The sequence below is a fragment of the Lissotriton vulgaris genome, chromosome 12, assembly GCF_964263255.1.
Source record: "Lissotriton vulgaris chromosome 12, aLisVul1.2, whole genome shotgun sequence".
In the NCBI taxonomy this organism is placed as follows: domain Eukaryota; kingdom Metazoa; phylum Chordata; class Amphibia; order Caudata; family Salamandridae; genus Lissotriton; species Lissotriton vulgaris.
The window spans coordinates 758930254-758943964 of NC_141700.1; the positions used below are offsets into that span (position 1 = coordinate 758930254).

The 13711-nt window shown below is 42.7% G+C and overlaps 1 protein-coding gene across 1 annotated transcript in view; it reads right to left on the reverse strand.

Annotated features, from left to right (window-relative positions):
• The window catches only part of DNAH2 (dynein axonemal heavy chain 2), a 2538822-nt gene that overhangs the window by 1173312 nt on the left and 1351799 nt on the right, over positions 1 to 13711 (reverse strand). Inside the window, exons 42-43 of the mRNA XM_086946066.1 lie at positions 5233 to 5451; positions 4107 to 4224 (exon numbers count right to left, since the gene is read on the reverse strand). Of these exons, the coding sequence (XP_086802192.1) occupies positions 4107 to 4224; positions 5233 to 5451 (337 nt within the window). The remainder of the gene's footprint in view (positions 1 to 4106; positions 4225 to 5232; positions 5452 to 13711) is intronic.

Consider the following 13711-nt stretch of genomic DNA (forward strand, 5'->3'; position numbering starts at 1 on the left):
TGGCTCGAAATCCGGACTGGGATGGGTCGAGGGATCCATTGGCCTCGAGGAATGCAGTCAGCTGTTTATTGACAATCTTCTCGATGACTTTTGCAGGGAAGGGAAGAAAAGAGATGGGGCAGATGTTTTTGACGTCTTTAGGGTCTGCTGTGGGTTTCTTCAGTAGGGCGTTGATCTCTGCGTGCTTCCAGCTCTCTGGGAAGGTGGCGGACGCGAGGGAGTTGTTTATGACGTTCTGTAGGTGGGGAGCGATGATGGTGTCGGCTTTGTTGAAGTTGTGGTGAGGGCATGGGTTGGAGGGAGAGCCGGAGTGGATGGTGTTCATAGCGTGGGCGGTGTCTTCGGTGCTGATGGGAGTCCAAGCGCTGAGGGTGTTTGTAGGGGGCGTTGGTTCGGTGGCTTGGGACGGAGTCTGGACGCCGAAGCTGTCGTGGATGTCGGCGATCTTGCGGTGAAAGAACGTGGCGAGGGAGTTGCAGAGGTCTTGCGATGGTGTGATGTTGTTGCTGCTGGCTCTGGGATTGGAGAGCTCTTTTACGATGCTGAAGAGTTCCTTGCTGTTGTGTGTGTTGTTGTCCAGCCGTTCTTTGAATGATGTCTTTTTGGTGGTGCGGATCAGCTGGTGGTGTTTGCGGGTGGCGTTCTTGAGGGCTGTCATGTTTTCTGTCGTCTGTTCGCGGCACCAGGCTTTCTCGAGTGTTCGGCAGGATTTCTTCGATTCTTTGAGGTCGTCAGTGAACCATGTTGTTTTCCTGTTGCCGGGCTTGCCTGGGGGGTTCTTCAGTGGTGCAAGGGCGTCGGCGCAGTTAATGATCCACTGTGTGAGGTTGCGGGCTGCGTTGTTGGTGTCAGTAGTGTTGATTGGTGGATTCTGGCTCAGTGATGTGGTTAGCTGGTCTGCGGTGACTTGGCGCCAGCATCTATGGGTGATCTGTTGCGGGCGGTGGTGGGATATGGTCTTCTTGAAGGTGAAGTGGATGCAGCTGTGGTCGGTCCAGTGTAGTCCGGTGGAGTGGCTGAAGCCAACGTGGCTGCTGGCGGAGAAGATGGGGTCGAGCGTGTGGCCAACGTAGTGGGTGAGGGTGTTCACCAGTTGCTTGAGTCTGAGGTTGGCGAGGTTGTCGAGCAGGGTGGTGGTGTTGTTGTCATTGTTGTTCTCCAGGTGGAATTTCAGGTCCCCTAGGAGGATACAGTCTGATGAGGCGAGGGCATGTGGGCTGATGATGTTGGTGATGGCTTCACTGAATTGTGTGCGTGGGCCCGGGAGTCTGTAGATGAGGGTTCCATCACTTCGACTGGCGGACTACAACATATTCGCCCCACTTGAAACGAAAGGTAATGGCGATTAGATATGGGGTATTACCAAGTTTGGCCGATCAACCTGCAAGGAAGTATAAAGGCGTCAAAACATGTAGCTTATGTGGTGCAGCATGGCAAGATTTTATCCTCCTCATTTGTGTCTGCCCCATCTTAAAATCGAACCGTGTATTGCTCCTAAAAAGGCTTTTAATGACAGAGGAATTCGAACTTGCAGAGCGCCCATCATCAAAGGACTCAGTTCAACAGACCCTCAGTGGACCTGTAAAATGAGGAATCAGACACTTCAAATCCAGTAATGTCTAGCAACCCTATTGAAATTTTAAAATGTTAAACGTTTTTAATGTTAATATCTGATGAAACCGCGATCCCATCAACAATTTTACGATACAGAATCATGATAAGGATATTGTTTCTAGTCTTTAGGATAAAAAAAATAACATGCTCTTTTTCTATATTTTAAATCATTTATATGTTTGTAAACTGTTGATCCCTCATGACATTGTTATGGTTTTAATTAACTTAAACAATAAAGTGTTGGTTGATTGATTGATTGATTGACTGTGCTCCGAAGTCAGCTGCCCTCCCCTACAAAGTAACACCAAAAACAACTTTAAAAAGCTAACTATTTACACTATTAACATAAATATTTATCAAATTATTTATCAATAAATAAAAAATAAATGTTTATTTAAATAAATAAATTTCATTTCCACAGTATACCCTACAAAATATACAACACACGCCTAAAAGTTAATACAAAATGAATTACACAATCAATTAACATATTGAATTTTAATTTTGAAAATTATCAATTAGAAATTAATGTTAACACAATTAAATTTTAAGTTACTTCCTACCATACACCCAAACACCCAAAACCATATCCAAAATTTTAGTTCCAAAATGTACTTACAAAATTAACATCATTAATAATAAATGTAAAAAAAAAATTAAATACAAATACTTGTATTAATTACTTAGAATTCATTTATTTCCCACCCTGTACCCTTTTAAAGCCCACAACCCACACCAAAAATAAAAAATATATTTACACAATTAACATAATTAATTACCAATTAAATAATTAATGTTAATTAACCCTTTCCGTGCTCGAGTCACGGTGCCGCTGCGCTCATGACGAGCTGAGCTCGTCATGACACACGCGGGGCTAATTTCCCCGCTGTGCTGAGCGTTCTATTAAAACGGGCGTGTTCATGACAAGCTGAGCTCGTCATGAGCACAGCGCCACCATGCTGCGTTACGAGCTGAGCTCGTCACGAGCACCATGGCACTGCGCGCGCCCCCCTCCCCCAGCACAGCGGGGGAATTAGCCCAACAGGGAAGGGTTTAACAATTAATTAATAATTGCAATTAAATTGCTTCCCTCCCTGTACCCCCATAAACCCCACAACCTGCACATAAAATGTATATTTAAAAAAAAATGAACACTATTAACATAATATTAACAATTAATTAATAAATAATTAAAATTACATTACTTCCCACCCAAAAGCATATCTAAAATTTTAGTCACAAAATGTAATTACAAAATTAACATCATTAATAAATAAAAAAATAAAAAAATACAAATACTTGTATTAATTACTTAGAAATCATTTATTTCCCACCTTTTACCCTTTTAAAGCCCACAACCCACACCTAAAATAAAAAATATATTTACACAATTAACATAATTAATTAACAATTAAATAATTAATGTTAAACTAACCCCTTCCGTGCTCATGTGAGCTCGTCATGAGTCATGGGGCCGCTGTGCTCATGACGAGGTGAGCTCGTCATGACACACGCGGGGCTAATTCCCCCGCTGTGCTGAGCGTTCTATTAAAACGGGCGTGGTCATGACGAGCTGAACTCGTCATGAGCACAGCACCACTGTGCTGCATCACGAGCTGAGCTCGTCACGAGCACGGTGGCGCTGCACGCGCCCCCCTCCCCCAGCACAGCAGAGGAATTAGCCCCGCAGGGAAGGGTTTAACAACTAATTAATAATTAAAATTAAATTGCTTCACTCCCTGTACCCCTATAAACCCCACAACCTGCACATAAAATGTGTATTTACACAACAAAAAATGAACACTATTAACATAATTAATATTAATTAACAATTAATTATTAAATAATTAAAATTACATTACTTTCCACCCTGCACTCCTATAAACTCCACACCCCGCACATAAAAGGTAAATTTAGAAAAATAACAATTAACATAATTAATTATTAAAAAAATATTATTAATTAAAAGTTAATCATTAATTTATTATAATTAATTTATTTCCTTCCCTGTTCCCCTAAACACCCACAACCGGCTACCCACAACCGGCTACAGTCCTAAATATAATAAAAATGACCTAAATTAAATTTATTAACCACGAAAAAGTTTAAGAATACATTAAAAAACAAACAATAATTATGCAGAAAAATTACGTCAAATGCATTTAAAATGTACACCTAAAATACATAACACTAATTAAAAAACTATATTATACACAACTATATTTTTGTAATCAATATTACTTAGCTTAAAATTATTATTCTTGACAACGATATTCTTGCTGACGACATTTCCATGTCACAATATTTTTGACTCGATATTTCTGCTAGTCGATATTTCTAACTCAATATTTTGTCTAAACACCAAATACCATGACTCAACACGATGTACATTATACAAGTTGACAGGACATAAGGTAAGGTAACAACATAACAAACACATGAGATCTGAATCAAATGAGACCCTGTAACTAAGGAAGAAATTTGCATTGTACCTGCACAGGCAATTCGCATCAAACTGGACAGAATGCCATCTGTCCATTCGTTGGTGGTCAGTTCATATTCTCCATACAGCTCTCCTAAAGAGACAGCCTTTGGGTTCAGTGGGTACTCCTTGTAGACATAAAGAGACATGAAAAATCAGTAATCAGAAGTAAAGGTATAGGCTTATGATACACATAACTGCACCAAAGCATAAAACAGAAATAATCTAAATGGAGCCATCCACTAGGCTCCATTTAGGAAATAAATCTCGATATTTTATCCAACAAAAGAACACAATTATAAAGATAGAACTGCCATGAAGACATTAATAAATATGATGGTGCCAGGCCCCTACAGCATAAAAGGAATGGAGCATAAGGTGGTAGGCTGACACTCAGAGATGTTTACATCTCAAGATTCAAGATTCACAAAATGCCTGTGCACTCAGAAGGAATCTCAGCACTTGGGCGGAATCTGCTCAATGAGAATTGTCATTGCAGATTCCACTCCCAGTGTGGAGTCTCTCCCATGACTGTGGGCCCCCTGCCATGAGCATGGAGACCCTTTCGAATCAGGTCCCTAGTGTCTTGCTGCCACTGCCCCACCTACTGGGCAAATTCTTCCATACTGGCATGAAACAAAGGACCTGTTTCTTAAAGGGACCCACACTCATGGTAGAGGTCCACAGTCGTGGAGGGACCTCTGTACTACAGTTACCCATTGCGGAGGTCCTGATACGAGTGTAGAGCTTCTGCCACGAGTGCGGAGGCGCTTAGTGAATCGACCCCAAAGTGTGTAGATGCACCCCCAATTACAAATCACATAAAATGAGGAATTCACAAAAACTATCTCCTCAGAGAAATCTCAAAAGAGAGGCAGGACCCCAGCTTTCTAACACTGTATTCTTCAATGCAGGCATCTAAATTTACAGTTTTATTTTTCCAATGGGTTTATTTTTGATGTACGATTATCTAAATGAAAGTGAAGTACGTTTGTAAATTACAAAATAAGAAAAACATATAGTGTTAAACATGCTGTGCATGTTTTTATTGGGTGTGTGCTAGACTAATAGGATCCTCCTGAGTCTTGGGGGGCACACAATTGATTAACAATGAGCACTAGGAGACATCAACTTACCCTGACAATATTGTAGCTAGTGTCACCTCCCTTATGCAGGGATGTCAGTACTGCTTGTAAAGTACGCCAGGTGACTGTTTTTCCACTGACTGTCTTTCCCACGATCATTGTTGAGTGGCGAGAGTTCTTAGTCTCATAGAGCTGGAGCACCTTGGTGACGGTAAATGGTGTCACTTGCAGACCCACCTGCCTCAGGTCCTTCTCAATTTGCTCCTTTAACTGTGTTACATAAAAAAGGACAAAAAGGGAAGAAAAAAGATTACAGAGATGTAAAAAATCTCCACAGCATGAGAATTACAAATGAAGCTATACATTTTGGGTTTCCTCCATCATCTGGATAGAGCAACTTTGAACACTAAGGGGCCTATTATCATGGTAAATCTCACCGCTAGAAAGTCATTTACCCCCGCCACATTAGCATGGCGGCGGGTACCGCTGCGGACGGAAAGTCCGTCCTCAGCTTTTCCGCCCACAGTCAATCGTCACGATTGCCTGCCGGGCATCCATATTATGATGGGTGCGGTAGAATGCCTTTCCATGGCAGAGACTCCGCCATGGAAAGGCATACAGTCTTTGGTTTGGGGGGCCCGTTGCGGGCCCCTGGGTGTTGGGGTGTGGGGGGGTACACATGGGGGGGTACCCATGGTACCCCCCTTCATTGGCATGCGCAAGGTGGCAGGCACATGTACAACATGCCTTTTTAACATTGTGGCGGGTGCTGCTTACAGCACCGCTTGCCACAATGTTAAATATGCAGGATATTATCCTAATAGGCACAACGGGACCGCCACACCTCTGGCGGTTGGTCCCGTTTACCGTTACGGTGGCAGGCAGACTTTTTCCAACCGCCATCGTAATGGGCCCCTCTGTTCCTAACGAACAAGTTACCTACCTTCGGAAACACTCTTTCTGGCGGACAGTGTAGATTTTCCACAGCCTTGATGGTCTGAAAATCTGGATTTTATTAAAGACACAGAGGCTAATATGCAATAATTTCCATTATTGCCACCACTCAGCAGCATATTTTAATGCTTCTAGACTTAAGAACTTAGAACATTCAAAACATTTCAAATAGAATAAAACCCCCCTCAACCAGTCCACTTCCTTCTTTATTGAACTGCGAATCTGGAAGTAAATGTACTTGTCAAATACATTTCCTTCACATGTTGCAAAAACCTCATTTTTCTCAAAAACTCATGAGAAAAAGAACACTCCACACAGAAATCAGTGACATCTTAGAATTGTCCAGCTGTTAAAAGAATAAAATAAGATCAGGGTCGGGTCAAGAAAATCAAAACTTTAACTATATCCGCTGAAACGGGATCCAAACTTCTTTCCACACACAAGCATCTCCCCTTACCCCAGGCCAATCTATATGCCTTCCTAATCCCTGGTGCCCATGACACCTCAATAAGCCTTGAAGCTTCATTAGAAAGTCCTGGCTTTTTCCAAACTCTCCTGAAATTTTCCAAGCCACTAATTGAAGCTGGCCCGCTTCCACTAAACTGTAAACCTCCCCCTGAAGGCCACAAAGGATCCCTTAAAAACTGGAAGCAAAACTGGAAGATCTACAGTCATTTCCAACATGATCAGGTACCTTGCCTGCGAAGTCCTAAAGGAAGTTATTACCACCACTGTTTCTTTACATTTGAGAATCATCTCTGTCACTCTGCTTATCATTCAAAAGGTGGAAAGGCATATTCTTGAAGGTTTCTCCAATCTTGCAGAGATGCATTAATCCCTGCTGTATCCAGGTCTGAATGCCAACTGAAGACCTTCTCCACCTGACAACTGAGTCGGTTTGCAAACAGATCCACTTGAAACAGACCCCACAAATTACCCAATTTCCAGAACACACCTCCGTCCAACATCCAACCACTGGAGTCATGGAAATTCCTCGAGAACCAATCTGCAACCAAGTTTGTCATATGTTCCGCCTGAACAGACAGGCCTCTCTCCAAGCAGTACCACCAACATATTTTTGCTATATCCAGAAGACCCTCCGAACGTGGACCACCCAACCTGTTGACATATCGTACAGCAGACACATTGTCCATTCTCAGAATTACAGAACATTTCACACTTTCCTCTGCAAATCATCTTATCGCAAAAAAAACTGTCAATAACTCCAAACAATTTATATGTAAAATATTTTCTTGCTCTGTGCAACGACCATCAGTTCTCAGCAATCCACAACTTGCACCCCAACCTTCCAAGCTTGCATCCGAGTCTATTACCAGATCTGCGTTTTCTCTAAAAATTACACGCCCATTCCATGCATCCATATTCCTCAACCACCAATTCAGTTCCTGTCTTACTTCCAATGGAAGGCAAGCGTTTTCTGAGTACTTCAAGCTATTCCTCAAGTGACTTGCTTTCAATCTTTGTAAGGCCTGATAATGCAAAGGCCCCTGAAAAGTAGCCTAAATAGTTGAAGAGTGTGGGCCAACAATACGGGCTAACGTTCTCAAAGAAACACAATCTAACTTCAGCATATTCCTCAATTCCTTTCTTATCCTTTTCATTTTTTCTTTCAGTAACCTCAAAAATCCTTCCACAGTGTCTATAACAAAACCTAAGAACTGTGTTTGTTGATCTGGCACAAATTGGGACTTTGTTTTGTTCTCTACAAATACTAAAAACTCCAACAGTCTCACTGCAAGATTTGTGTGGCAAACCAAGTATTTCTTGTTTTGATCCATAATCGAAATGTCCTCCAGATAAATAATCAGACGAACACCCCTCTGTCTCAAATAAGCTTCTACAGGGCGAAGTACCTTCGTAAAACACCATAGTGCTGACAAAAAAAACGAATGGTAAACACACAAACTTCCACAAGCTCTACTTTCACTGGAATCTCAAATACTTCTGATGTTCCTCCCAAATAGGAACTGTCAGATAAGCATCTTTCAGATCCAATAGAGTCATCCAGTCCCCTTTCTGCAACACATCCTTCAACAAATGCATCCCCTCCATTTTGAAGTGATGATACATTACCCAATCGTTCAGTTCTCTCAAATTTATCACAGGACGCATTCCCTTGTCTTTTTACACCACCAGAAATATATTGCTCACAAAACCTTCTGTGCAATCCAACTTTCTCACCACAGCTCGTTTTGAAATAAGGTTTTGAATCTCCAAATCTATCAAATTCTCTAGATCTCTTTGAAAAACCAACCTCCTTGGCAAAAAAGTCTGCACTGGACTTCCTACAAACGCTATTCGGAAACCCCGAACAGTTTCCAACACCCAAGGATTCCTTGTAATCACTAACCAATTTTGATCAAATTGGGCAAGTCTGCCACCCAATTTTAAGGGGATAACAGAAAGGCCTAGACTTACCGATTGAGCCTCTTCCTCTTCCCTCCCCACGACGGTATCTTCCCCAAGAGCTATTCCTCTGCGAAAGAATCCACTTCCAAGAAAGGTTTGTTGATGTTGAAAACCTCTAAATCCTTGTGAGAAGGAGTCTCTTGCGATGCCCTGACCTCTGCCCTGAGACTGACTCCTCGTCTCCCGGCCAAGCCAAAAACACTCTTCTGAAATACCTTCTTGATCTCTTTTTGGGATTTTTGCAGGGAACTAAGTGCACCTACATCCCTGGAAAGGTCCTTTATAAATGCATCACCAAATAAAAGGCCATTAGTCAAAGACCCTTCTTCTTTCCCTGCAAACCCCGCCAATTTTGGATCAATTTTCATCAGTATACCTTTTCTTCTTTCAATTGATAAAGCCATATCGGCATTACCCAATAGACATATTGCTCTCTGGATCTACTGATGAAGTTCTTTCACATCAACATAAAGCTTCCTCAGCCATATCAAAGACCTTAGTAAATGGTCCCACAACATCCAAAAGCCTATTTTGGCAGGACCTCAAACTCTTGTCCAGGCCCTTCTTTGGGTCGCGTCCCCCTTTAGCAATAAATGCTATAATCTTTGCGTCTAGCTCTGGAGTCACAACCACCTTTTTATCAAGAGAAGGTCTAGGACATTCAGATCTTAATCTGACGTGGACCTCCTTAGGTATTTCTCTTCTAATCCAGTATTCAATATACTGTAACACATAATTAGAGGGATACATTTCCCGTGATAAAGGGTGTTTAATTAGAAGATGGTCAAACAAACACTGTCCAAAAGGATCCAAGATATTGCCATCATCCTTTTTCACCTTTCCTTCTTGAGGAAAACCCCCTTCTGAGCACAGCTCTTCCTCTCTGACAAACTTCAAGGAACAACTGAGCTCTACCACTGCACTACCAGGGGACTCATTGCAAATTATCACCTTGTGTTTATCCCGCTTAGAATTTTTATCACTTTCAACTTGCAGGCCCTCATTCTGCCCATCATAAATGCCCTCAGCATTACCCATATGTCTGTCCTTCCAACAAACGTGTTCTACCATAAAAGACTTCTTTCTCTTTGTTAAACCATCACTGGTTGACACATGCTTCATTTTCCGCGAAGCTTTTCTTACTGATCTTTTAGCTACTTCAACCTTAGTAGCCGAGCAGAATTGCTCCTCATTAGGAGTAGTCGATTTATGAGCAAGCAGCTCGATTTCTTCTCCATTTTTAGAGAAACCTCTGTTGTTATTTTTTCAATAGCCTTATTTATTTTCTCTTCAAGAACTCCCCATAGAACCCTCTGCCTGTTCCATTATATTGGGTTAGAGTCTTGGTAATGACCCTAAACCTCCTGTGATTCTGGGCAAACGACTTAATCTACCCGTGCCTAACAAAAATGAATGTGTGTCCTCGTGTAACGTAACTGGCGCTATGTAAAGCGCTCTGATACCCGATTTGGATTCGGGTCAAGTTCGCGCTATATAAAACTCTGCAAAAATAAATAAATTAAGAATAGAAAAAAATTAACTAACTTAAGCACAACATCTAAATTATACAATAAGAACGATAGAAGACCTCATCAAAATCCAACAGTCAAAAAAAAGTCCTAAATCACCTATCTAAATCAGTCTACCTACAACTTCTCCTCTCTGACTGAAATATTCCGATCCTGTCTGCCCGAGCGTTCTATCAGAACACGCTTGTTACGGGCGCCTGAAGAATCCAAACAACGTTTACCAAAGAAATGTCACACAAAGAAGCAGCAGTCTAGATTTACAACGCTGTGCTCGCGCACACTACGTCAATACTCTGAGTGACGCGCAGCTCCCTCACTGAGTCTCTGTACACCGAAGACTCCTCGCACACCGCACAAACAAAACAGCGTCACCATAGAAACACTCCGCAAGCAATCAACGGTACAGCTAACGGTTTTACCCGCGAAGGCTCAAGGTAGGCCCAAATAGCACACAAAGCATTTCATAACCAAATTCTTAAATGAAAACTAAATAAATCCGAAGATTTTAAATGATGCAAGTAAAAACAAGCCATCAATAAAATTAAGCAAACGGAAAACATAAATCTCCCTTATAATTTGAATTATACCACAAAACAGCTAAACCAGACATACACCGGACCTACAAACAATCGTATTTGACATACTTTACCGAATTGTAAAACACATTCATTACAGGAAAAAAACATAATGAAAAGTATATAACTTAACTGAATGAGCAGCAGCAATAAAAGAAGGAAGTTGACTGGTTGCTGGGGTTTTTTATTCTATTTGGAGAGTTTTGAAAGTTCAAAGTTCCTAAGTCTAAAAGCTTTAAAATCTGCTGCTGAGTGGAGACAATTAAGGAAATTATTGCATAATATTAGCCTCCGGGTTTCGACAGGAAATCTACCCGAGCACAGCTTCACTCACCTTAGAATATCCGGCATGTGCAAGACCAGATCAGGAGAATTTTGTAGCGGTCCTCTTGTGCGATGCTGGGTGGTGTTGTGTAGCTCCGCATGGGCTCCACTCCACAGAACAGGGAGGTTGGAGGACAGTGAGGCGTCTGCAGTTAGCTATATTATCCACCAGTAAGCACATTACAGAAGGTAAGTTACTTGTTCTTCTAATTAATGTTTATAACCATGGGAGAAAAGGAAAGCGAAGGAAGAGCTCCACTCTCTGGAAACTCAAATCTTGGAGCTAGAACAAAGGCATGTGTTAGAACAGGACCCACATATACTTCAACTTCTAGTGGACAATCAACAACAATACAAGGCCCTAGTAACAGATGAAGCCAAAGCTCAAGCACAGGCGACCCATCATAGATTATATGAGTAGGGGATAAGTCTGGAAAGCTCCTGGCGTGGTTAAGCCGTAGAGAGCAGGATGCCCGCTGGGTAGAAAAGATGATTGATGGTCAGGGACAAACCCGGAGGCCACCTACTATAAGGATTTTTACAAGGCCAGAGACCTGGGCGCAATAGAAGATATACTGCCGTACATAGACAGCGTTGAGACTCCCATCTTAACTGAGGAGGATAAGCTAAGCCTCGAAGTTGACATAACAACCACTGAGATCAAAGAGGCCTTAGCCAGACTCCGTCCGGGGAAATCCCCAGGCCCAAACGGATTGCCCGCTGAATTCTTTAAAAAAGAAGCGGATCTACTGAGTGGCCACCCAAGAGGGCATCCTACCACCTGACCTCCGTATGGCCACAATTATCCCATATTCATAAGCAAGGTAAAACCCCTGAGGAATGCACATCCTACTGCCCTATTTCTCTCCTGAATGTGGAGGTCAAGCTCCTGGCGACGATTCTGGCACTCCGACTGTGCCAGGTAATCTCCAGTCTGGTCCACTTGGATCAGACAGGCATCCTGCCAGACAGGGCGACCAGATTAAATTTTAGGAGAACTCATAACTGGCTGATGGAGGTGCAAGTCCGTCAGGAACCACATATGTTCCTGTCCTTAGACGCTGAAAAAGCGTTTGACGCAGTACTTTGGCCCTTCCTTGAGGTAGTGTTAACCAAATTTGGCTTTGAACCCACATTCAGGTACTGGGTGAGACTCCTTTATACAGACCCGAGAGCCAGGGTTAAAGTGAACAGGGTGTTGTCAGACAATTTCCCCATAAGGAGAGGGACCTGACCGGGCTGCCCCTTATCCCTATTACTATTCGCCCTTACCATTGAGATAGTGGCCTGTGAGATTTGACAGGAAAAAGAGTTACAATGGTTTAAAATCAAGCAGACAGATACGACTGAGGAGAAAATATCGCTCTACGTGGTCGATGTCCTCTTATATGTCACCCACCCAGTCGGTACAATCCCAATGTTGTTTACCCTTTTGGGATGCTATGGCTCCTACTCAGGATATATGATTAATTGGCACAAGTCAATCCTATATAGCCCCAGGCAGGGAGAAGTCTGGCCCCACTTGCCTGGTGGCCTCCGGGTTACGGGAACAGGGTTTACGTATCTGGGGATATATGTAATCACTATAGAAATCTCACCTACCAGAGAAACATCCAGCGGGTGCTCACAAACTTTGTTAATGACGCTATTAGATGGAAGACTCTCCCCCACACGATTCTAGGCCGCGCCACAAGGTTCAAAATGATTACGTTGCCGCATTTCTCTATGCCCTACAAAATTAATATTTCCCCCTCTCCCGACAGGTTTTTAAAGATATAAATGCCGAGCTTCGATCATTACTATGGCTGGGGAGACAATCCAGGATAACCCTAGATACAATGCAAAGAAATCAATACAATGCGGGGATCTCCCTGCCAGATATTGAAGCATATTACTAGGCAGAACACTTATCACTAATAAATGAATGGCTTCACGCTCCGGCCGATCACCCCACATATAGACTAGAGAGAAGCACAATGGCGCCCATCACCTGTTTGCACTATATGTACGGGGGTAGGGGGAAGGAAAGACTGTACCCAGCAACGCGGGTTACTATAGAGGTCTGGGAGGGAGCGACTAAGACAATTGGCTGGACACACAAACCAACAAAACAGACCCTAATATTGTCCTGTTCTTGGTTAAAGGAACTGCACAAGCTAAAGGGGTTTAAAGGGTGGGACGATATTGGAGTCTCTACATTAGGAGACCTGCTACAGAGGGGAGACCTGAAGTCCTTCCCGACACTGAGGCTAGAATACGGATTGCACCACACTCAGTACTTGAAATATGCGCAGCTGCGCCATGCATGGAGGGCAGAGATTGCGCTCTCCTCTCCCTTGCCAGAGTATGCCCTGCTCGAGGGTCGCTTATTACAGGAGCAAATCCCATGCAAAATAGTATCCCTGACATATAAAACTTTGATTAATAATATGTCTGACAGACTAGGGAAACTTAGAGAAACGTGGGAACAAAACCTGAGAGAGATGGACACGTAGACTGGGAGACCGCCCTGATGCATCATAGAGAAGTCGCAATTAAGTCCCGTCTCCAGCTCATTCAGTATAACATTTTCCATAGGGTATATTATGACAGACTAGGTCTGCATCGTATGGGGCGGGCTAGTGACACCAACTGTCTGCGGTGTGGGCATGCTCAGGGGGACTTTTATCATATTATCTGGGAGTGCCATATAATTCAGGAATACTGGGTTAAGATACT